Consider the following 24969-nt stretch of genomic DNA (forward strand, 5'->3'; position numbering starts at 1 on the left):
AAATTATCATTATTATTTTATAAGGTCAGTATTTCTTTAGACCTATTTACCATTTTCTTTGCTTCTTTTTTTGGCATCTCATATCTTTTATCTAGAATTGTTTTTTTTCTGCCTTAAATAAATCCTTTATAACATCCTTTAGTAAAGGTGGTTGATAAACTTGGTTTTGACTGAAAATACTCTTATTCTGAAAGCTAGTCTGAAGATGTTTTGAAAGACAGTTTTGCTGAGTATACATGGTGGCTGTTGATGGTAGGGAGACGGAAGAAGAGATATGGTGTGGGGGCATTTTCAGGATTTGGAGTTGTCCTGGGTGGTGCTACAGGGACGGATGCTGGACGTTGTGTGTCCTGCCATGGCCCACTGGGTGGACTGGGGGAGAGTGTGGACTACAATGTGAACCACTGTCCATGTGGTACAGCAGTGCTCCAGAATGTATTCACCAGGTGCAGTGGATGTGCCACAATGATGGAAGAGGTTGTTGATGTGGGAGGGGTGGGGTGGGTGGGGTAGGGGGTATAGGGGGACCTCATATTTTTTGAATATAATATTTAAAAGAAAATAAAGAAGGAAAAAAAATTCTCGTTCTTTTTTTCCCTCTCTCAGCACATTGAAAATATTTATCGTCCTTTGGCTTCAATTGTTGCTGTTGAGAAATCAGCTGTTAGAGTAATTGTCATCTTCTGTAGATTATCTGTCATTTTTTTCTTCTAATTTCTTTTTCTTTGCTTTCTTTTCTTTTTTGGTGGTAAATGTCCTCCGGTTGTTTTGTTGTTGTTGTGGTTTTTCTTTGATCACTTCAATCATTTTTAAAATTTTTATTTTATTTATTTTTATTTTTTAACATACATCGATCACACAAAATGTTACATTAAAAAATATAAGAGGTTCTCATATACCACACTCCTCACACCCCCCACTCCTCCCACATCAACAACTTCTTTCATTAATGTGATTCATTCATTGCATTTGATGAATACATTTTGGAACACTGCTACATAGCATGGATTATAGTGTACATTGTAGTTTACACTCTCTCCCAGGCCATTCAGTGGGTTATGGCAGGATATATAATGTCCTGCATCTGTCCCTGCAATATCATTCAGAACAACTCCAAGTCCTGAAAATGATCCCATATCACACCTCTTTTTCCCTCTCCCGGCCTTCAGCAACTCCTGTGGCCACTGTCTCCACATCAGTGATATAATTTCTTCCATTGCTAGAGTCACAATAATTCTGTAGTAGAATACCAGTAAGTCCACTCTAATCCATATTTTATTCTTCCATCCTGAGGACCCTGGGATAGCAATGCCCACTCCACCTCTAAATTGAGAGGGAGCTTAGATCCCACATGACTGATGGATGGGATTCTCCTGCTTGCAGTTGTAGACTCTTTTGGTTCCTTGCTGTGGTGGTTGACCATCCTCACATCCTTGTTAGCTGAGCTGGGTAAGTTCAATGAATTGCAAGGTAGATGTTGCAACTCTTCTGAAGCTCAGGGCCCAGCTAGCATATGGACAGTCCAGAGATTAAAGTCTCCTGGGCATACACCCACCCCAGCACCAACCACAGGTTCAGTAAAAGTGACAGAAGAGGCATGTGTAGAGAAGTCACATCTGAGTCCAACTCCATCACACTCAGGAGCACAAATTTCAAAGTAGGCCCACTGGCAAGGCATTGAACTCCTCTGGTTGTTTTTAAAGACCTTGTCTTTGTCTTTGGTTTTCTGCAGTTTCACTGTAATGTGGTTATAGATTTCTTTTTATTTAGCTTTCTTAAGTATTCATTGAACTTCCTTAGTCTGAGAATTTGTGCTTTTCATCAGTTCTGGAAAATTCCCAGCCCATTACCTTTTCAAATATTGCCACTTCTCCTTTCTCTCTCTTCTGCTAGAACTCCAATTATATGTGTCTTGGACCTTCTCACTCTATTTTTTTTCTCTCTTAACCTCTTTTTTATACATTCCATCTCTTTATTCCTCATTGCTCTATTTTGAGTATTCTTGTCTTCTGTTTTCTAATGTAATGTTGTAATGTTTTATATTCATTGATAATTCCAGGATTTGAAGTCTTTAACTATCTAATTTTGCTTTCTGTAGTTTGTCACTTTTGCTTATGGGTGTCTTGTTTCCACATATATTTTGTGATTTTTAGCTGTCATCTTTTATTCCTTATAATTTTATCAGTAAATAAAATTTGGTTGAAGTTGTGTTCAGCTGGAGAGGAATTGCCTTGTTTTCTGCACTGCCTACCAGGACCACTCCCCTGCCCCCATTAGTAACAGGATGTATGTATGTGTGATATGTATATATACATATATATACATACATATACATATATATGTATATTTGAAATGTATTTCACATACCATAAAATTCAACCTTTTAGAATAAATACATAATTCAGTGGTTTTAGTATATTCATAAGGTTTAAGATCACTTTTAAATACATAATAGGCTTAGGTTCAGATTATACAGGCTATGTGAATTTGTGCTGCTCACCCACACGAGGGCTAGATTTATGGTTATAAATTCTTGAACGAGATTAGTTTTTTCTTTCACTTAAAACCAAAATTGAAGAAGGGCCAGGTTTTCTTGCTGTCTCCTTCTGCAGGGCAAGTTTGTTTCTATTCATCTTACGTCCAAGGTATAGACCTTTGGATCCCAGCTTCCTACAGGAGTTTCTTTTTAGACTCCCTCCTTGAAAATTTTGTCTCCCATCTCCTGCATCCTCATGGCCATCAGAACAGAAATTCAAGGTCACAAAGGTTGAGCAGAAGCCCCCAGAGCAGCTGCCAGCTTCAGAATTACCTCACCTTTCCAAACTCTTGCTCTTGGTTCATTTTTGGCCTCAAAAGATTTCATTCCATACTTACTTGAGAGCTCAACAATGCAGTTAGAAATACTTTTAAAAAGTACATTATTCAGCATTTTCAATTGTTTTCAGTGATAGCATTATTCAGGATACTGCAGAACTATTGTTTGTTTTAACTTTATTTATGGTATAATATTTTCTCCCTTACATCTTTAGTTATCATTCCAGGAAGAGAACATGGCTCAATGTTAGGTCTGCGTGTTCTTTTACTCTTAGAATCTGTAGTAGAATTCCCTGAGACCGCTGGGATCTAGGACTTCCATGTCTTGTTTCCTGAAAAAGGGGACATCACTGTTTCCTCAAAGACCCAGACACACTTACCAATGGCCAAGTCTCACATTTGTCTGAAGTCTGGAATAGAACTAAATTCCATTTCCTTTCCTTTGCTTATGGATTGCCAGGTTTGGAGCATGGGTTTGGAGTCCTTTCTGCCTTCCCACAATCACTTTTTTCTGACTTCCTTTGAGTATAATTTCTCACCTTATGGCCAGTTAACCAAGAGGATAGAGAGTAGTCCTCCAAATGTTTTTACCTTCTCCTATGGGTGAGGAGCCTCTGCAACTCAGATAGAAAGATCAAAGGGAACATGCCCTGTGGGTCACTGCTGTCCATAACCTCAGGGTTTCAAGTTGAACTGAAGGACTTTGTGACTGCCCCTAGAAACATTCCTCTACATTCCACATATAGCTTAGTGTGGGCCTTGCCTATCTGGAACTGGGCCATAGAGGCCCAGGTATCTGGACAACTTTCCTTCCCCTCCAGGAAGCTTCTATTAATGATCACCTACAGGAAGCAGAATATGAGACATCAACAACAGTAATTATCAAAGGATTGGGGGTGGTGGTGGATTATTCTGCTTAGTAAATTTTTAAATCACTTATTGAAAGTTTTTCTAATCACTCCTTCCCCGTATAACAGGTGAGCCACTGGCTCTAGAAAGAGTAGACCATAGTGGGGAAAACGTTGAGAACCATTGATCTAGAACTGAATTCTCCAATTTGGTAGCCACTGGCCACATTTGGTTACTGAGCAGTTCAAATATGTCGTCAGAATTGTAAAATACACATTGGATTTTGAAGATTTTAACCCCCCCAAAAAAGATGTGCAATATCTCAATAATTATTATATTGATTACATTTTGAAATATTTTGGATATGTTGGATTAAATAAAATACTTATTAAAATTAATTTCACCTGTATTTGCTTTTTAAAATGTAACTACTAGAAAATTTTAAGTTACCTGTGTAGCTTGCATTTGTGGCTCACATTATATATCTCTTAGCACTGATCAAATAGTATTTGTCCTTTTGTATCTGGTTTATTTCATTTAACATTATGTTTCAAGGTTCATCCATATTGTTATATGTATCAGAACTTCATTCCTTTTTTGGCTAAATAATATTACAGTGGAGGAAGTGGATTTGGCCCAATGGATAGGGCATCTGCCTACTGTATGGGAGGTCTACGGTTCAAACCCCGGGCCTCCTTGACCCGTGTGGAGCTAGCCCATGCACAGTGCTGATGCGCGTAAGGAGTGCCATGCCACACAGAGTTGTCCCCTGCATAGGGGAGCCCCACGGGCAAGGAGTACCTCCCGTAAGGAGCGCTGCCCAGTGCAAAAGAAAGTGCAGCCTGCCCAAGAATGGTGCCGCACACACAGAGAGCTGATGCAGCAAGATGACGCAACAACAACAAAAACAAACAGATTCCTGGTGCCACTGATAAGGATAGAAGCGGTCACAGAAGAACACACAGCAAATGGACACAGAGAGCAGCTGGAGGGGTGGGAGGGGGCAGGGGTGGGGTAGAGAGAAATAAATAAAAAATAAATCTTAAAAAAAAATATTACATTGAATGTGTCATTTTGTTTATCCATTCATTGGTTGACAAACACTTGGATAGCGTTCATCTTTTGGCAATTGTGAATAATGCCACTATGAACATTAGTGTGTAAATAGCTGTTCGAGTCCTTATTTTCAATTCTTTTGGGTATGTACCTAGAATGGGATTGCTGGGTCATATGCTAATTCTATACTTAACTTTCTGAGGAACACCAAATTGTTTTCCACAGTGGCTACACCTTTTTACATTCTAACAACAATGAACAAGTGTTTCTGTCTCTTCACATCCACTCCAACACTTCTTATTTCCTGATTTTTTTCTTTTTCAGTAGTGGCCATTAGTGTGAAATGGTATCTCATGGTTTTGATGTATATTCCCCTAATGGCAACAATGTTGAATGTCTTTTCATGTACAATTTTTGGCCATTTGTATGTCTTTTTTGAAGAAATGTCTATTTAAGCCTTTTGCCCATTTTAAAATTAGGTTGTGTGTCCTTTTGTTGCTGAATTGTAGGATTTCTTATATATTCTGGATATTAAGCCCTTATCAGATAAGTGGTTTCAAATATTTTCTCCCAGTTTTAGGTTTTCTATTTTATTTTTCATGATGAGGCCCTTTGCATAAAAGTTTAAAGTTTTGTCGAAGTCTTATTTATCTATTTTTCTTTTGTTGCACATGCTTTTGGTGTAAAGTCTAAGAAACCATTGTCTGACACAAGGTCCTGAAGATGATTCTCTATGTTTTCTTCAAGGAGTCTTACAATTTTGACTTTTATACTTAAGTTTTTTATCCATTTTGAGTTAATTTTTGTTTATGGTATGAAGTAGGAGTCTACCTTATGTATATGGCTGTCTAGGTTTCCCAGCACCGTTTGTTGGAGAACTGTTCTTTCCCTCATTGAGTGGACTTAGCATCTTGACAAAAGTTAATTGTCTGTAGATGGTCTCTTTTCTGATCTATTTCTTCTTGAATCAGTATAGATAGTTTGTATGTTTCTTGGAATTTGTCTGTTTCATCTAGGTAATCTAACTTGTTGGCATACAGTTGTTCATAGTATCCTCTTATAATCCTTTTTATTTCTGTGAGGTTGGTAGTATTGCCTCCCCTTTGACTTCTGAATTTGGTTCTTTTTATCCTCTCTCTATTTTTCTTTGTCATTTAGCTAACATTTTGTCAATTTTATTAATCTTTTCAAAGAATCAACTTTTGGTTTCGTTAATTCTCTCTAGTGTTTTGTATTCTCTATTTCATTCATCTCTGCTCCAATCTTATTACCTTCCTTCTGCTCACTTTGGGTGAGCTCTTTTACTAGAGGCCCCATTTGTGAAGTTAGATCTCTGATTTGATATCTTTCTTTTTTTAAAATATTAGCTGTTAGAACTATAAATTCTCTTTAAGCACCACATTTACTGCATTCCATAAGTTTTGGTATTATCGTGTGATCGTGTGTCTTATTTTCACTTACCTCAAGACATGCCCTAATTCTTTGACCCATTGGCTGTTTAACGGTGCATTGTTTGGAAATGGATGTAGTTCAAGCATTTGAGTGCCTGCTTCCCACATGGGAGGTTTCAGGTTCAGTCCCCGGTGCCTCCTATAAACAAAAAAACAAACAGCAAACAAATGATAAAACTAACTCAGGGGAGCCGATGTGGCTCAGTGGTTGAGTGCCAGCTTCCCACATATGAGGTCCCAGTTCAATCTTCTGCCCCAGTACCTCAAAAATAATGAAATAAAAGAGTGCGTTGCTAATTTCCACATATTTGTGCATCTTCCAGTTATCCCTCTGTTGTTTCTGGCATTGTGGTTAGAGATAATACAATGTATAATTTCAATATTTTTTAATTTATTGAGACTTGTTTTATGACCTAATATGTGGTCTATCCCAGAGAATGATCCATGTGTGCTACAGAAGAATGTGTATCCTGCTGCTATTGGGTGAAGTGTTCTTTATATGTCTATTAGGTGTATCATTCAAATCTTTTAATTCCGTATTAATCTTCCTTCTAGATGTTCTGTCCATTACTGAAAGTGGTATATTGAATTCTCCTACTATTAATGTAGAACTTCCTATTTCTGTCTTCAAATATGTCACTATTTACTTCATATATTCTGGGGCTCTGCTGTTAGGTGCATGTATTTTTATAATTGTTATATCTTTTTGTTGAATTCACCCCTTTACCAGTATAATGAACTTTTTGTGCTTCATAAAATTTTTTGAATTAAAGTCTACTTCATCTGATATTAGTATCAAGATACTAAAAATCGATCTTTCTTTTCTTTAGTATGTGCATGGTTTATTTTTTCCATCCTTTCACTCAACCAACTTGGGGCTTTGCATTTAAGGTAATTCTCTTGCAAACAGCATATAGTTGAGTCATGCTTTTATATATATTCTGCCAATCTCTGCATTTTGACTGGTGACTTTAATCCATTTATATCTAAAGTAACTACTGATAATATAGACATATCTTCTGCCATTTTGCTATTTGCCTAATTTTATATTTATTGATTTTTTATATTGTACCATTTTGAGTATCTTCTCATCTTTTCTGTATATATTTTTCATGTATTTTTCTTTGTGGTTCCCATTGGGCTTAAATTTTACATGCTCAATCTGTAACATATTTTATGTAGTAACAACGTCCATAACATAGACATACCCTGTTTCTATACCCCCGCATTCCTCCACCTTTTGTTATACTTGTTACAAATTATATCTTTATACATTGTATTCCAAAATCATAGTTTTATCATTACTTTTTATGCATTTGAATTTTATATCCTGTAAGAAGTAAAAAACGAAGTTACATACCAAAAAATACAATATGGTAGAGCTGGCATTTATAGTCATATGGTTTCCTTTACCAGAGGTCTTTATTTCTTTATACCCTTTCAGTCCACCTTCTAGTGTCCTTTCCTTTCAGTCTGAAGGACACACTTTTGCATTATTTGTATAGTGGTGAAAAGTCCCCTGGCTTTTGTTATTCTTTGAATGTCTTAATCTCTCCCTCATTTGTGAAAGACAATATTGCTGAGTATAAAAATCTTGGTTTGCTGTTGTTTTCTTTCAGTACATTAAATATTTTGTTCCACTGCCTTCTTACCTTCAGTATTTCTGATGAGAAATCATTTAAAATTGTTGGGACTGCCTTGTACATAACACATCACTTTTCTCTGTCAGCTTTCAGAATTCTCTCCTTGCCCTTGGCATTCCACAATTTGACTTCCATGTGTCTAGGCATGATTCTTTTCAAGTTTATCCTGTTTGGTGTTTACTGGGATTCTTGAACATGCATATTCACAACTTTTGTTACATTCTGAGGTTTTCTGCCATCATTGCTTTTTATTCCTTCTGCCCCTTTCTCTCTTTCTTCTTCTTTTGGGACTCCCATAATGCATATATTAGTATGCTTAGCAGTGTCCTACAGGTCAAGCATACCAATATATGTATTATGAATTGCACATATATGTATTGGTTCTGTTTGTGTTCTTTTAAGTTCTTTTTTTCTTTCAGCTCCTAAGACTGAATCATTTCAATTATCTTGTCTTCGAGTTCACTGATTCTTTCTCCTGCCAGCTCTAATCTGCTGTTAAATCCCTCTAGGGAATTCTTCATTTTAGTTATTTTGGCCTTCAACTCCAATATTTCTGTTTGGCTCCTTTTTAAAATTTCTGTCTCTTTATTGCAATTGCCATATAATTAATTCATTGCTTTCTTGATACCTTTTACTTCTTTTTCTGTGTTTTCCTTTATCTCCTTTAGCATATTGAGGTTCATTTTTTAAATAGTATTTGTCCTATATGTTCAATATCTGGACTTCTTCGTTCAATATCTGGACTTCTTCTTCGATGGTCTGGATTTTTATCTCATTCCTTTGGGCTATCATTTCCTATGCCTCTGTTTGTCTTATAATTTTTTATTGCATGATGTATGTTTTTAGTTTTTAATGTGTTGACTCTGGAATTTGTCCCTAAGCTGTCTATTCCTTAAGTTTGTGTCCAGGTGGTGATATTTTCTTGAGTGTTAAGAGATAACACAGACAAACCAAGACACACACACAAAAAAAACATCTTTCACACCCTTCACAAATTTGCCCTGTTTTGGCTGGTCCTCTCCCTCAAAGTTTAGCCTATCTATCAAGAAGATGAGCCTGAGATGAACATGAAGTACAGGGTCCTCTCCCTGGACTTACTTTCTGGAGACCTTAGCAATTCCCCTATTTAATTTTAATACCTCATCTTCTTCCTGTGAAATAGGCTTTCTGTCTCTTCCTCCTGGTGCTGTATTGTATGACTTTATGTAGATAATCCTTTGTCCCAGACCGCTTTGACTTTTGTGTCTTACACTGCTTTTACTGTAAGCAACTGCTTCTGCCAGAAGGGCAAATCTTGGAGTGCAGGCCAGAGAGTAGTTTCCTGGTTCAGTTTTTCAGGCTGCCACCTGATATACTGACACTGACATAGTCAGCCCAGTATGTGCACAGGTGTGGCTCTGCTTCCTCCTGGACAGGGACAGGGGCCCTCAATGCGAGTGCAGGCTGGCTCCCCTCACAGCAGTAGGGTTGTGGGAAAGGTTAGCAAAGCCTCTGCTTTAATTCCAAGACTTTCTTTATCCTTCTGTAACATCATTTTTAATGATCACATATTACCCTTTCACATAGATGTATCATAACTGATGTGATCTATCACCTGCTGTAGGGTTTTTTGGTTATTTCTCTTCCTTTTCCTCCTCCTCCTCCTCCTCCTTCCTGCTGTAAGGAACATCCATTCGATTAAATCTTTGTCTGTATTCTTGAATGTTTTCTCAGGATAAATTCCATGAAACTGAAATATTGCATCAAAAGTATTTCCGATTTTGAGTCTTTAATAATATTGCCAGTGTTTACCAGATTTTGTGCATGTCACTTCCTATCTACAAGGTAGGTGTCAGGATTGAGCGCTGCCAGCTTTCGCCCTCCTCGCACCCTGCAAGGTGCAGTTCCCTGCCTTGGCTCTGGTGAAGTGAGTTCCTGTACGCTGATCTGACGTCCCTCCTCCACGTTCCTTTCTGGGCCTGCCCAGATGCCACAGATTCCTGAGCCCCACAATTACCTCTTTCTATCGTTTTCATCATTTGTTTTAAAATTTAATCCCATACTTTGTTGCTTCATAATTTCTTCCACTGGACTTTAAGTTTAACTAATGTGGGATTAAAAAAAAGGCGGTATTATTTGACTTCAATTTGCTTCTTTACTGATAATATTTGCTCATGGGGTCATTTCTGAAGATTTACTTTTCTTTTTAGAAGCCAGCCAGTTCTCACTGATCCCTTTTCTTATTGTTTTAGGTCCTGTAAGGAACCATTGGCCAGAAAGTAACACTGAACCCCACATAGAAAACATCACCTTTTATCAGGATCAAGTGAGCCTTTCAGCCATAGCCTCCAAAGAGGGTGTGATGATTCAGACCCCGAGAAAGAGCCATGCTTCTTCCAGTGTTCCAGAAGACTTTACTCCACTACTTGGAACAACAGATGCTGGAGGAAGAAATGACTCTCTAAGTGGAACAAATTTCACTATTTCCCCTAGCGGGTACTCCCCAGAAATAGCAACAGCTCTGACTTCCCAGAGCAACACCTCAGGTGAGATTTTGCAATGCCGTTCATTTCCTCATGTATATTTACTCATGGAAAACATTCCCCAGCCTCTCCCCACTCCATTCTGAATGCTGCATCCATCCATGGGTCTCAGACTGGGTTGGATCAGACCAGTGGCTCAGGCTCTGTTTGTGACATGCTGTGGTTAATTGAGTTGTAAATACGGACCAGATGAGGGTGCAGATTTGCTGAAAGAATCAATGTCCCATGGCCAGTGTGAGTCCAAACCTCATCCAGGATCCTGTCACACACTAAGATCTCAGCGGTACCGAGTCTGGTGGGATGGGTGGCTGGGAAAGACAGCTAGGCTTAGGTTTTGTTTGTGTTGATTTGGCACAAATAGTTTTTCTTGCTAATATCTACACAGCTGGGTCATTTTCCATTTTTGGTAAAGAGTTTCAAGAAGAAACTGGGGCTCAATGGGTAATATTTGATTGAGGAAGGGAAAACAAAGAAAATTAGCACTGGATAGGTACCTACTCAATACCAACAGGTCTGTTATATCAGCTGTCACAGAAAGCCTGAGAGGTCATATTCTCATTTTAGAAATCTGGAAACTGAAACTCAGAGAAGTTAATTAACCCAACCTGTGTAAGTCAGACAGCTGACAGGTTTCGGAGATGGAATTTGAGCCTTACTCTGTGTATCTGAATGAGGTGAGGGGGCTGTCTGAGGAATGGGAAACCCGGATAATATGAGTGAATATACAGAGGAGAGGAAGAAGTGCAGCCTTTCTGTGGGGCAGCAAGGCCCACAGCCTTCCTCAGAGGAGGGCACCCGATCGACATTGAGTTGAGGAGCAGGTGTGTGGATGGGGTCAGGGATAATCATGGAGGACTTTGGAAACCTGACAGCATAGATTTGATGAGGGAGTGACATGATTAAAATGATTTGGGGGTGGAGTCTCCAGGCAGGCACATACAAGCTGTCTGGGGAAAGGAATCTGGAGTGAGTGGGTCCACCAGACAGACACTGAAGCCCAGACATGAGGTGCCGAGGTAGAGCCTTGTGACAGTGGGATGGAGAGGATGGGGTGGGTCAAGGGACCTACTCACGGCCTGGATGCCCTCGTGACAGGAGGTTGGGGGGGCTCACGTCTGTGAAGAGTACATCGGATGGTATTTTGTGTTCCTCCTTGAATGATGGATATAGAGCTTAGAAACTCTGCACATGTTGCTGCCTAGTTTCACTGGGCATGCAGAGAGAATTTAATTTATGTTGAATTCAAGAAAACCCTGGGGCCAGCCTTGCGGAATGTGGGTGATGAGGCATGATGCTTACAGGTTGAGCTCTGGTTCTGTATCAGTTGATATTTGGCTTCAGTGCACCCTTTTCTGATAATTTCTCCACAACATGCAGAGTCTTTGTTTATGAGATATAAGAATGGTCTTTGTCCTTGTTTGTGGTCCTTTCAGGAGTTCATTTTTTATAAGATGAATAACTGCCCCTAATTTCTTCCCACCTTTACAATTTTACAGAGGCTGGGGTTGATGCCATGAAAGACTTGGATGTCTGCTGGTGGAATTTTAATTGTTGTTGTCTGGTTCTAGTCTTGGTAGGGCTTCACCTGGCGACCAGCAGTTCAGAGTCGGAAGAAAGAATTGCCCCTTCTCAAACAGAGAGTGGAACCTCCTGGGGCTCCCTGCCGGAAGAAGTGACCTGGAACCCCCAAGTGGCTGTCACGACTTTCTCAAGCCAGTCCTCTTTTCCTGCTGTAGCCCTGGGAGGCCAGACTGTGCTCTCCAAGGAGAGAGATTCCACAGAACCTGGGCTCTCTTCTCTGCCTTTTTCCAGGACACCGGGTTATACCCCCACCTCAGACCATCCTTCCCGTGAGTACTTCTATCCCTAGTTTAACTCTAACCTCATTCAAAATATGAATAAGTCAATGTGTGTAGCCAGCTACCTACAGACCCAAAACAGGGCCTAAGGGGAAAAGATATCAAGTAAATGCCATTCTGTGATGCCAAGTATTTAGAGTGAATTTACTATCTGCATGATTCATTTCACTGTTGAAGTTCACCTTAAAAATGCATTCTCTTTGTGTAAGGAGGAAAGTAATAGTTGACCTAGTGGCTACTTAGATCTTTCTGTTCACCAACCTCCTGCCCTACGCTAACATGGACAAACATAAATGTACAACAAAGAGTAGGTGATACTGCTGTGTATTCTTACACAAGAGGCTGCATGTTGGGGAGAATGAAATGGTGAGCATTGTAGCATTTGATTAAGAATTAGACTTTTATTTGTTCTTCATTACTGCACAAATGTTTCCTTCAATGGTAAAGAAATACAGATATATTTTTCTAGGTGCCACCTTGATAATGAAATACTCACTGTACACGTTGGCAAGGCTTGATATTAGTAACTGCAGCTATAGCCTATTCTCCTCCTCTGCCAATCCAATTCCTTCTCATCACTTATGTCTTAGCTTTGGTAATCCATTTATATGAAACCTTTTTTAACCCTTCTGATCCCCAATGATTTAAAGACTGCTATAAACCTTGTGGCACTAGGTTATCTAATGCCTTATCTATCCAAACAGATTGTAATCCTCTTGAGGACACAGATCATGTCTGTACTTCTCTTACATTTCCACCACCTCTGAACAAGGTACAGTTGATGAGTAATGGAGATTCACATGGGCAGGATCCCCTCACAGGGCACATCCAGCCACAGGTCACAGAGAATGTTAGAAACCCTGCCCTTCTTTTCTCTACCCTGGGATTTTATTCAGAGTCTGTGTGAGCTGCTTGTGTTGTCCTTGTCATGCCACAGGGAGCAGGACAGAGTTAGAAATATTCTTGGGACATAGGAGTTAGATTGCTTTAGAGATTGCCATTTTGCAAATTTTCTAGGTCAGAGGTTTTTAGAAGTATTTTGCAAGACTAGGAGTTTGAGTTTATGTCATCAAAACAAAAACTGAACCCAGAGGTCCTTTTTGTAATGCCTATTTTTAAAGCAGCCAATTCCTCTTCCGTATACCCTACATGCAGTTTCCTGCTGACTGGGCATCGATATAATTTATGACTCATGTTTTTAGGAGATTGCTTTTTAAAATTATTCATATACAGTTGTTGGATGGAATAAAAGCTATGATCCTTTCCAGCTCCAAAGTTCTGTGGTTCAGTGATTTACAACCAACTTTACTAAATAGTGGAAAGGAGGCATTTTCTAGGAAGCTACACTTTGATTCTGGTCAGGGCCATTTAATATTTACAATTTAAATCCAACATGTTACTCTGGTAATTTGAAAATTAGCCTGTTTCCAGTTTTATGGATTTTCCTGTATGTTCACCATGATATTTTTCAACATTAGAAACAGACTTAGGGAGCAGATGTGGCTTAAGCAGTTGAGCGCCTGCTTCCCACATGGGAGGTCCTAGGTTTGGTCCCCAGTGCCTCCTAAAAAAGCAAAAAAAAGAAAAAGGAACAGATTTGGCTGTCACATGTTTTTAGGCATTGTTCCTTTTTGAACCTTATTCTTTTAACTTTTGGAGAGTGTCCTCTTTTTTTAAGATTTATTTATTTATTTATTTATTTCTCTCCCCTTCCCCCCGCCCCCCCGGTTGTCTGTTCTCTGTGTCTATTTGCTGTGTGTTCTTTTTTGTCCGCTTCTGTTGTTGTCAGCAGCATGGGAATCTGTGTTTCTTTTTGTTGCATCATCTTGTTGTGTCAGCTCTCCGTGTGTGCGGCGCCATTCCTGGGCAGGCTGAACTTTCTTTCGCGCTGAGCGGCTCTCCTTATGGGGCACACTCCTTGCGCGTGGGGCTCCCCTACGCGGGGACACCCCTGCGTGGCAGGGCACTCCTTGCGTGCATCAGCACTGCGTGTGGGCCAGCTCCACATGGGTCAAGGAGGCCCGGGGTTTGAACCGCGGACTTCCCATGTGGTAGACGGACGCCCTAACCACTGGGCCAAGTCCACTTTCCTGGAGAGTGTCTTAGTTTACCTCAGGACTGCCAATGCAAAGCACCAGAAACGGGTTGGCTTTTATGATGGAAGTTTTATTAGGGGGAAATCTTATAATTCTGAGACCATGTAAAGTCCAAATCAAAGCACCCTCAGAGATGCTTTCTCACCACAGTCAACCACTGGTGATCCTGTTGTCCTGTTGTGTAGTGAGGCAAGATGGCAGCTGATCTCTGCTGAGGACCCTGCCTTTCATTCCAGAATATACGATATTCCATAGCTCAGCTGTGGGCGATGAGGCATAGGCATTGTCTCTTTCTGGGCCTCCTCTCTCAGTTCCAGCTGCTCTTCTTCCCTAGTTCAACTGTGGGCTATTAGCCATAAGACTTTCTCTTCAGCCTTAAGCTGCTCCGTCAGCCTCTCGGGGACTCCTGCATAAGCTTTGGCTGCCAGCGCTCCTCAAGTCCTCTCTCTCATGGCCAGGTAAAAATGGCAGCTTCCTTTCTCTGTGTGTGTCTCTCTGTGTCTCCATTTATTTAAAGCTCCAGTAAGAGGATGGAGATGCAACCTGAGTCACACCTCACTGACGAAGTCCAATCAAAAGGGCCCCACACTCCCAGGAATGGATTAGTTCAAGAATATAATAATTTTTTTGGATTCACCAAATTCAAACTCTCACAGAGAGTTTCACCATTTCTTTCACATTCCTTGAGTCTTTTGATGAACATTTCTCTTCTTTCCTGGTGAACTGTGTGCTCTGTTCAACATAGTGTCCTGCCTCCCTCTTAGATACTTGAAGAGGACTCGGGTCCAGAAATGTATAAATCCAGCCTGCCAACCTCCCCTCCTCCTGTGGGCATCCCAGAGGAGATATGCATAAGGAACTGCAACCTGAAACCACATGGGAAACAGAGTTCTGCTTCATTTTAAACCTTCTACCTCCCTAAACAGAGCTCTGGTATAACTCCCACCTCCCCTGAAATCTAAACCTTGAGATGTTACTACCCTTTTCTGACTGCATGATATGGGAACTCGTGGCACACAGGCTAGAGTGCTGAGAGAGAGCTGGCAGGACTTGTCAAAGGCAGACCCCAAGCTGATCTGACCCAGCCAACCAGCTCTCTCTAAGCCTTTTCTTAGAAAGGCTTGGGCCTTTGATACTCGGCCACTCCATCCACTTGTAAGTGTGACCCTGTGAAAGTCCTAGCACTTAGACCAGTCAGATTAGCCGTGCTCCTCTCTTGGTAAGCTCCAGCATGGTGAGCTGGGAGCCTGGCATGAGGGGAATGGTGCTAAGAAACAAGTTCCCTATGCGTGGTGTGAAGGGATTCGGCCAGATGCTCTTCTAGATGCTCATCTGTTGTTCTGAACACACTCAACCTTGGTATTCTGTGCCTCCTTTCACCTCCTCACTCTGCTACATAGAGACGTGCACAACCTCTTCTGAGGGTGGGGTCACCAGGAGTTGCCTGCTTCCAAAAACAAATTGCAGGCCTTACACAGCTACAGAGTCAGGCAATTAAAACACATTTTAAAAAGATTAGAAACCACTTGAAATCCATATTTTTTTATAATGAAAATTGTACTGTTTGATCATGGGGGAGGGAGTAAATAAAGCAACAAACAGGAAGAAAGTTCTCTTCTGAATGAGGAAAGAGATGTGTATGTTGAATTGTGTGAGTGACTACATTTGAGCGCTAAATTTAGTGCTGAGCTTCCTGGAAACTAGGGCACAAAGGGAAACAGGGTGGGGCATGCAATTGTCAGATAAAGCAGGCGTATAATTCTGTCTGTAGGCATAGGTGTTTTGTGGGCATGAAGTCTAAAAAGGCTATTTATATAAGGAACATTGAGGTTCATAATGGAAAATGCCCTCAATTGCTGTTTGGTGGAAATGGTGCTAATGTTCTTTAAAAGGCGATACCTTATATAGATCCTCAAAAGGAGCCGAGGGTCTAATAATGGATTTCAACTCATGGAAGTATTTCTGTGAGTAGCTGAGCTAATGTGGTTCCGGTAAATTGCTTTGTGGTGATTTCATTTTGTAAAGCAGGAGAGCATAAAAAACTCAGATGATTGTAGATTTAGCATATCATTCTCAAATAGCTGCTTCAGCTATACTTTTGGCAAGTTCTGGATAGCAGTAAGTCAAGTATGCACATTCTGATACATGCCCAAGGTTCCACGGCTTTGTGTTGCGACTGGAGAGTGACCTGTTCACTTGTACCAGATAAACAGGCATTCTTTCCACTTGCTGTTATAAAGATTAGGGAACGTGGCTTGTGTCCATTCCCAAATGAATGGTTTTCCCATTTTTAAATGGCTGCTTCAAGAATACAAGTAAGCAAGGAAGGACAATTATAAAAGATCAATGATGTTGACCTTGTGATTAGAGATGTGATAAATTTCCTCATATTTATTTATTATAGTAGGTGCTCACTTAAGTGGTGATTGTAGATGAATTTGACCAGTTACTCCTTTTATTTAGAGGCATCAGCTCTACAGAAGTATTCACATCCATGCCATAGCTTTACTGTGGTGATTCAATGAGATTATGTATATAAAGCACTTTGTACAATGCCTGGCATATCTCAACTGGTCAGTAAATGGTAGCTTTTAATAAAGATGCTAATGGTGAGATGATGAAGCAATGTTCTACAGAGTCCTCAGGGTCAGGGAAAACATAGCCATTTTCCTGTTGTGACTGTCAGCATTTGTAACTTAGAATTTCTGTGGTCACTAGTTGGATAAAATCACCTGAAGTGCACAGGCCTGGGCAATTCTGGCTGAGTCTGACATGGCTGCCCCTGAGTTTTCATGAGAACCTTGAATGGGTGAAATGATGCCCAAGAGCATGCAGCAATCTGATGAGGCTCTAACTTAGTAGGTACAGAAGATAATTCTAATGAGGTTAGGCCGGGGAACCAAAGTGATTGACTAGGGATTTAGAGCATATCGCTATTATTTTGCTTTTTTTTTTTTTATAAATGTGGAAGAGGTTTTTGTTCCTTTGCTTTGCTTTGTTTTGTTTTTGCTTTTAAGGAGGGATGGGTTTGGGTAGCTTGAGACTCTACGTTTGTGTCCAAGTCTTTCTATCCCTTTATTTCAGCTACTGGATTATGATGGCCTGTGTCCTTACGTTGTCCTCACTGGGGTCCAGTGACTAGAGCTGCAGGCTCTGTTCTAGGTATAGCGGGTTCTGGAGTTTGTATAAGAGGAAGGGGAACCTTTTTATTTCTTGCACTCTCTCCTCCTCTCTCACTATATCTAATCCTTATTTGTGCTCTGGGTCACAAGTGCACATAGGCCTGGGCTTCAAAAAACTGTTTATAATGACAATTGCCTTCTTCCCTTTTCTGGGTCAAAGTGAACAGCTTGAGGCCTTTCATTAGATAGGTATAGAGTGCTTTTTATTATTTTCCCTTTAAAAAGAAAGTAAAAAACAACCTCCATTCTGGCCTTCGAGTCTTGCCAGCCTTGTTTCTGCCCACTTGCTAAGCTTTCCTGCCATTTATTCCTGGCTTAGGAATCAAGTGTGCTCTGGGATGAGGATTTGAATATACAGTTTTGGAAGTCAGTTCTTGGGTGTCCTTTGGAAAGTTCTTTGTGGAAGGAAGCCATCAGCAAACCACCCATATTTCTGCAAAGCAGCCTGCATGTGTTGACGGATGGTGTAAAATCTACTTCTCGAGGCTTTTGACATCCATTTCTTTAGGTGTAGAAAAACTGTTACCAGCCTGGATCCTTGATCCCCTGAGGCCCCCTTGGAGTCGGCATGAGTGGTTGAGAGCTGGTCTCCAGAGCTGAGGAGGCTAGCTAAATAATCAAGCCTGTTTGCTTCGGGGTGGAATTAACTCAGATTAATGGGTGGGACTAACAATGAGTATCTCCTGCTGAACAGAAGTTCTGCTACTTAATAAATGCAGTTTGGTTGAGAAGGCTTTTAGAACAAGGTTTACGGTAGCCAGGAGGTGGGGAGAAATAAACGGCCCTTGATGGTGTCGAGGCTGGGAATTACTGTTCTAGGCCAGTAGCATTCCAGCTGTGCTCTGCAGATCCCTAGGCCTCTTCAGTGGGACTGGGGCCTTGGCACCCTGGGACGGCCCCACTCTTGTTTATTTTATGTATTGGGTTTTGAACTATAACAGTATTTGAACAAAAAGTTTAAACCGCTAGAACGACAACAAAAAGAACAAAACAACAAAAACAACAAAAACCTGTACCTCATTGCAATGCCCTGTCCTTTTAAGCTACAATGTAGCATTCAATAGTAGATGTTCTCGCCTTTCTCTATGGAAATAATGCGTAGAGTCGTTCTCCTGTCTCCTGTGTAGGGTGTGCACAAGCTTTTCGTGAAGGCAAATGACTTCACGGCTACTATGAGAATTAGAACCAGCAAGGAGACAGTGAATGCATGTGTCCTGGTCGCACATGTGTGTGTATGCATATGTGAGAGTTTGTATCTGGATTAGGTCCACAGGCCCTGGAGCCGTCAACCAAAATGTAGTAAACATTTCTATCTAGATGCATCCTTGATTTTATTAAGCCCTTGAGTTTTGAAGCATGTTTTCTTCTGTTTTAGCTTCTGGAAGTATGAAGGAGCTGAACAACAGCCCTGCTCTCAGTAGTAGCCCATTGGTCAGTCACACAAAGAGTGGGCATGTAGCCACCACGGTCACCGATGGTGGCCCAAGGATGCCCCAGTCTTTAACCGTCACTCTGGGACCTAGAAACGAGACAGACGGCTTCCCCAGGTACTCTGGAACTGCCACCACTTCAGCATCAGTCCATTCTTCACCTGCTATAGAAGAACTGAAAAGAAATAGTAGAACGATTGGGAATCCAGGGGTTGGGGGATTCATTGAGCCTTCAACAGAAAATGGATTTGGACTTGCATCCTCTGAGACCTCAGTGGGATTTTGGCAGAATGATTCCCCAAGTAAGTGTTCAATCTTTACTTGAGCTATTATGGACATTTTTAAATAGACCTTTTACAATCTCTGAAGAAAAGTGTGTCCTTAGATACCACCGGCTCCTCTGTCTGTTATACCCCACTACCAGCTTTCGATTTTCATCCTTCTGGGGACATTGTTGGACAGGTATTATTCCTCCTCTTTTTTAAAAAAAAAAAAAAAGCAGTTTTATTGCACACCATACAGTCCATCCACAGTGTACAATCATTGGCTTTTAGTATAATCACAGAGTTGTGCATTCATCCCCACAATCAATTTTAGAACATTTTCATTGCTCCAAAAAAAGAAAACCTCCATACCCCTTAGCAATCACCTCTCAATCCCTCTATCCTTCCCTGGTTCCACATAACCACTAATCTAATTCTGTATATATGAATTTATTTGTATTTACGTTTTATACAGATGAAATTGTACCATATGTAGTACTTTGTGCCTGGTTTCTTTCACTTAGTATGATGTTTTTTAAATTATTGTAATTACCTTTTTTTAACTAGAGAAGTTGTAGGTTTATCTCACACTTTTTTATAGATGAGGAAAGTAAGGCTCAGAGACGTTAAGTAATGAGTGTGTGGTCATTTAGCTCATTAATCAACAGAGTTGAGACATCCGCCTCGGTGCCCTTACTGTCAGTTTCATCTTCTTTTCACTCTGCAGCATCACAGCTGACACACTCTAAAATTAGCTCCAGCTATTCTGTATACAGATCATCTTTACAAATAAAATGCGCAGATAGAAATTCCCCCAAATTCATGCTCCCTATGGTCGATTTTTTTGCTATGCTTTGGAATAAGGATAGCCTAACCATTTTAGAAAAGTGCTTCTGATCATGCACTGTATTTATGCATGTCCTCTTTGTTGGACATGACACATTCCCTTGACCACTTTTTTTTTTCAGAAGTTTTTCTTTCTTTCTTTCTTTATCCCCCCCCCCCCCTTTGCGGCTTATTCCTTTCTTTGCTGTCTCTCCTCTGTGTCCATTCGCTGCGGGTTTTTTCTGTATCTGCTTGTCTCCCTTTTGTTGTGACATCTTGCTGCACCAGCTCTCCGTGGCGCACGGGCCAGCAGCTCTCCGCCAGCTTTGCCTTCACAAGGAGGCCCTGGGACGCAAACCCAGAGCCTCCCATATGGTAGACATGAGCCAGCTGATTGAGCCACAGCCACTTCCCCTCCCTTGACTACTTTTTATGGGAAAGAGAATAAAACGCTCAAGCCTAGAAATTACTCTGCCACTTTGCACATGTTTAAAAGCGCTTTGTATTGCTACATTCCTTAGAGAGGACTCGTTTTTCAGTTGTGGAGGGATCTCTTTCACATCCATGTAATGGCCTTTTTTCCTATGACCCCTCACAGCCTTTGCAGGACATCAGCTTGCTGGCAGCTCTGATGCAGAAAATGGAAGTTCCGCTTCTCAGACAGAGGCTGTGTCTGGGTCAGTCCCATCCACCAGAGGTGGAGGGAGCACAGCACACTGGTCCTTGACCAACAGCAAGACATTTGCAGATATGACAGGAAGCTCTACTTCATACCCTGAAGTGGTGAACTCGTCAGTTTTGACCCAGTTTCCTGACTCAGCTCAAGAGTCTGAAGGAAGTAACACAGCCTTGGGTGCTAGGAGTTACTCTGAGCCATCCACAAAGTCTTTGTCTACATCTTCCTCAGAAAGCCTGGATTCCTCAGCGTCACGTGACGAACGTTCGAGTGAGTTTTCGTTTCATAGAGCCATACCCCGCGGCAGGGAGAGGGAACTTCCTATGTTTATAACCTTCTCTAGCATATAAGGACCACGCGGTGGTGAAATAACTCCCTTGTGCCCCTCCAGTTTAATTTTTCCCAAGACATTATTCTAGATAGTTGATAGAGATAGACCTATGGACTCTCCTTGTCCCTCCCCACCTCCAGGTTTTCTGGTACATTTCCGAGGAGCTGTGCTACTACGTGCCTCTCCCGCACACAGCTCAAGGACCTCTCTGCCCACATCCCCCCACTCCTTATCGCCCAGCCCTCACCTCCATACCTGCCTCAATCTCAGAACTCCTGGAAGGTGACAAGTCATAGCCTCTCCTGAGTGGTTGTCCACCCTGGTCTGGCCATTCCTCAAGAGAAACCCTTCCTTTTTATTAGAGCTGCTTTGAGATATAGTTCTCATTCCATACAAATTCATCCACTTAAAGTGTACAGTTGGGTGGCTTTTAGTATAGTCACAAAGTTTTGCAACCAACACCAGAATCTAATTCCAGAACATTTTCATCATCCCAAAAAGAAACTCCTTATTCATTAGCAGTCACTCTCCATTTCCTCCTCCCATCCCCTGGCAACCACTAATCTACTTTCTGTCTTTAAGGATTTGCCTATTCTGGACCCTTTGTATAAATGGAGTCATAGAATGTGTAGCTTTTCATGTCTGGCTACTTTCATTGGGCATAATGTTTTCAAGGTTCACCCATACTGTAGCATGTGTCAATACTTCACTCCTTTTTATGACTGAGTAATATTCCATATGTGGATATACCACATTTTGTCTATCTGTTTGTCAGTTGGTAGACGTTTGGTTGTTTCCACTTTTGGGCTATTGTGAATAATGCTGCCATGAACGTTCAGGTAGGGGCTTTTGGGTAGACATATGCCTTCAATTCTCTTAGACTTCTGGGTCATATTGTAACTATGTTTTACCTTCTGCAGACAACCACCTACCTTCCATGACAACCACATCATTTTACATGCCTACTAATATATGAGGGTTCCAATTTCTCCACATCCTTACCAACACTTGCTTTCTTTTTGATTATAGCCATCTCCTTGTGGTTTGATTTGTATTTCCATAATGACTAATGATGTTGAGCATCTTTTCATGTGTTTATTGGCCGTTTGTTTATCTTCTTTGGAAATGTCTATTCAAATCCTTTGACCATTTTTAAGTTGGGTTCATTGACATTTTATTATTGAGTTGTAAGAATTGCATGTTCTGCATACTAATCTTTTATCAGATGTATGCTTTGCTGATATTTTCTCCCCATTCTGTTTTTCCTTTTGATGAAGTTGTTTATCTTTTTGAGAAACCTTGATGTTTGTTGTCCCTTTCAAATAATGTTTCTGTGTAAAATACTTTCTAAAAACAATTCTGAGCAGCCTTATCTCTGGAAAGTATATGTTGGCTGAAGCAAAAATGTATTAACTTGTCATTTAAGTTTATTTTGGGCTTAAGGTCTTACCTCTCCACTACTATTATAATAACTTATAACTCTGTTTCTCCCATGTGAGAATCCTTAAGGTGAGGAAAATTAGCATTTATTTACCACTCACACAACATGGAAAAGCATATGCTTATCCAGAGAGAATGACCCCATACTCCGGTGGAAGGTGTTTGTGCTCTTCAGTGTCTGTGCACGGGAAACACAGTGTCTGTCTCCTGTACAAAAGGAATCTTCGTCCTCTCTCACCCCTGTGGGGCTCGGAATTTTCACCGACTCAGACCGAACCCTTGGCTTCTGTGGCCTTTTCCCTTTCACATCTCTTCAGTGCACTTCACACAGTTCATGCTGTTCACGCCCCATTGGCTAGTCTGGAAAACGTGATTTCAGTGTGAGCAGACCTTGGGCTCCGCTGCTCTGAGGTAATTCCTGAAACCGTCTCACTGCGGGTTAACATTGCTTTATCTCGTTTCCTCGGAATCACCCAAAGTGGACTGATTCTGCGGTCCAGCCTTTCACAGCTCGTGGTCCATTCTCTTCAGAACCAGGGCCCTCGGGCTGAGGTCATGTCTCTTCACTTCGCTAAGTCTGGAACCTGAACTTCCTTTACCAGAATGTTTACCATCTCGCCATTCAAGACCTTTTTCTCTTGGCCCAGGGATCTTGGGCTCAGGTATACTCGGCGCCTAAGCCTCTCCTGGTTGGCTTCCATAGTTCTCTTAAGCCCTTCAGCCTGGATCAAATCCCATCTCTCTCTGGCTTGGGTTTTCTCAATGCTGCCCCAGGCCAGTTCGCATCCTGCCGCCCTGCCATTCCTGTCTGTCAGTTAATTCAAACCTATTGTGAAATGAACCGACCACCTGACACTGACCTTTACCTCTAGCTTCCACCAAGATATATCCGTGGGGTATCCAGGAAAAGCCGGGGCTGGGAATGGCAAAAAGCACTGGGAAAAGAGCCTGTTTTCTCACAAAGCCAGATTGTAAGGTATTTCCTCATATCTGAAAAGAAGGGTTTATTTGATAATCTTATGGTCCCTTTTAGTTCAAAGACTCTTTAAGCTTATAACATAAAACGTATACCCCCCAAAAGGAGGAAAGGGATATTTATTCATGTGTCAACTGTCTCTTTTCCATCCCCAACAAATGCATTAAAAAAGAAATAAAACAAAAAACAAGCTCACCTTTAACCTCTGACCACAATGCCTTTTGTCACTCATGTGTCCAGGCCAAGAAAGGACACTCAATAGAGTGAGAGGCCCTTGTTCATTCATGTACTACCGGGCCTGCAGGAGGTAAGGAATGCGTGCCTCTTTCCAGGGCCTTGTCAGAATGTCTAAGTCCCAAAGGGGTTGTTGGTCTTTTGCCCACCACTCACTTCCCCCACTGCCGCCACCAGCTTCCCTGACATCAACTCTATGTATTAGGTACCACCAAGCAGAAATGCAGTATTGGCCCTATTTACTGAAGTAATAATCCTTCCCATAAATCCAGGTCCTCTGAACACATTTGCCGATCCATAGTTCTTTTTTTTTTTTCTGTGTTCCTGAGTAATTTTTTTCTGTTTTTTTAAAGATACGTAAATCACACAAAATGTTACAATAAAAAAATATAAGAGGTTCCCATATACCCCACTCCCCACACCCTCCACTCCTCCAACGTAGACAACTTCTTTCATTGATGTGGTACATTCATTGCATTTGATGAGTACATTTTGGAGCATTGCTACACAGCATGAATTGTAGGTTATATTGTAGTTTACATTCTCCCCCAGTCCATTCAGTGGTTTATGGCAGGATATAGAATATCCTGCATCTGTCCCTGCAGTATCATTCAAGACATTGTCAGAACAACACACTTTCTGGTTTTCCACATTGTCAGTTTCAGATAAAGACCCTCTATAAGCTCAGGAAAGCGTTTAGCCCGGTGGCCGGACTTACTCCTGAGACTCGACCTGCTCACGTGCAGTATTGTTGCTCTAATCCTGTACTTACCCATCACGCCCCTTTCCAATCTACTTTTAGCCATCCAAGACGCCCACAAGCCGGGAGGCAGTTCAGATGCAGAGAACAAGACTTCTGGTTCTCACTCCCACGGCCCACACACTTCAGCCACTTTCACCGGAAGCGGAGAGCGGGCGCTGCGATCCCTCGGCAATGGGAGCACAGCTTCTGGGGAGGCGGGGGGCCCTGCGGCTGGGCTCAGAGGAACAGAGAGCGCCACTCAGCACGGGGACGTGACCGATGACTCAGACCTGGTCTCAGGCTCGCAGGCCGCCCCGCGCGCCCTCGGAGGTGACGTGTCTTCAGCAGGGGCTTTTTTTTCCACATCCCTTTAGCACATCTGTCAATTCACTCACAGAACTAGAGAGATTACGTTTGTTCGCAACCCGGAAAGGACTTTACAAACTCGTGATGTAAAGTACTCTCTGGATAATAACTTCCCCTGTCCCGTTCCTACACTCTTGCCTAGGCATTCGGAATGTTTGCCAGGAGGCTTAAAAGAAAGGCGACCAGCCACTTTGTGGCTGAGGGCAATCTCCTG

At 41.4% G+C, this 24969-nt stretch overlaps 1 protein-coding gene across 2 annotated transcripts in view; it reads left to right on the forward strand.

Moving 5' to 3' along the window:
- HEG1 (heart development protein with EGF like domains 1) overlaps positions 1–24969 on the forward strand; it is a 92473-nt gene that overhangs the window by 20742 nt on the left and 46762 nt on the right. Inside the window, exons 2-6 of one of the 2 annotated variants that reach the window (XM_012528029.4) lie at positions 10045–10338; positions 11904–12185; positions 18848–19204; positions 20589–20936; positions 24450–24719. In XM_012528029.4, coding sequence (XP_012383483.2) covers positions 10045–10338; positions 11904–12185; positions 18848–19204; positions 20589–20936; positions 24450–24719 — 1551 coding nt within the window. The remainder of the gene's footprint in view (positions 1–10044; positions 10339–11903; positions 12186–18847; positions 19205–20588; positions 20937–24449; positions 24720–24969) is intronic. The other variant, XM_058295670.2, reaches the window with a different exon arrangement.

The sequence above is a fragment of the Dasypus novemcinctus genome, chromosome 4 (assembly GCF_030445035.2).
Source record: "Dasypus novemcinctus isolate mDasNov1 chromosome 4, mDasNov1.1.hap2, whole genome shotgun sequence".
Classification (NCBI taxonomy): domain Eukaryota; kingdom Metazoa; phylum Chordata; class Mammalia; order Cingulata; family Dasypodidae; genus Dasypus; species Dasypus novemcinctus.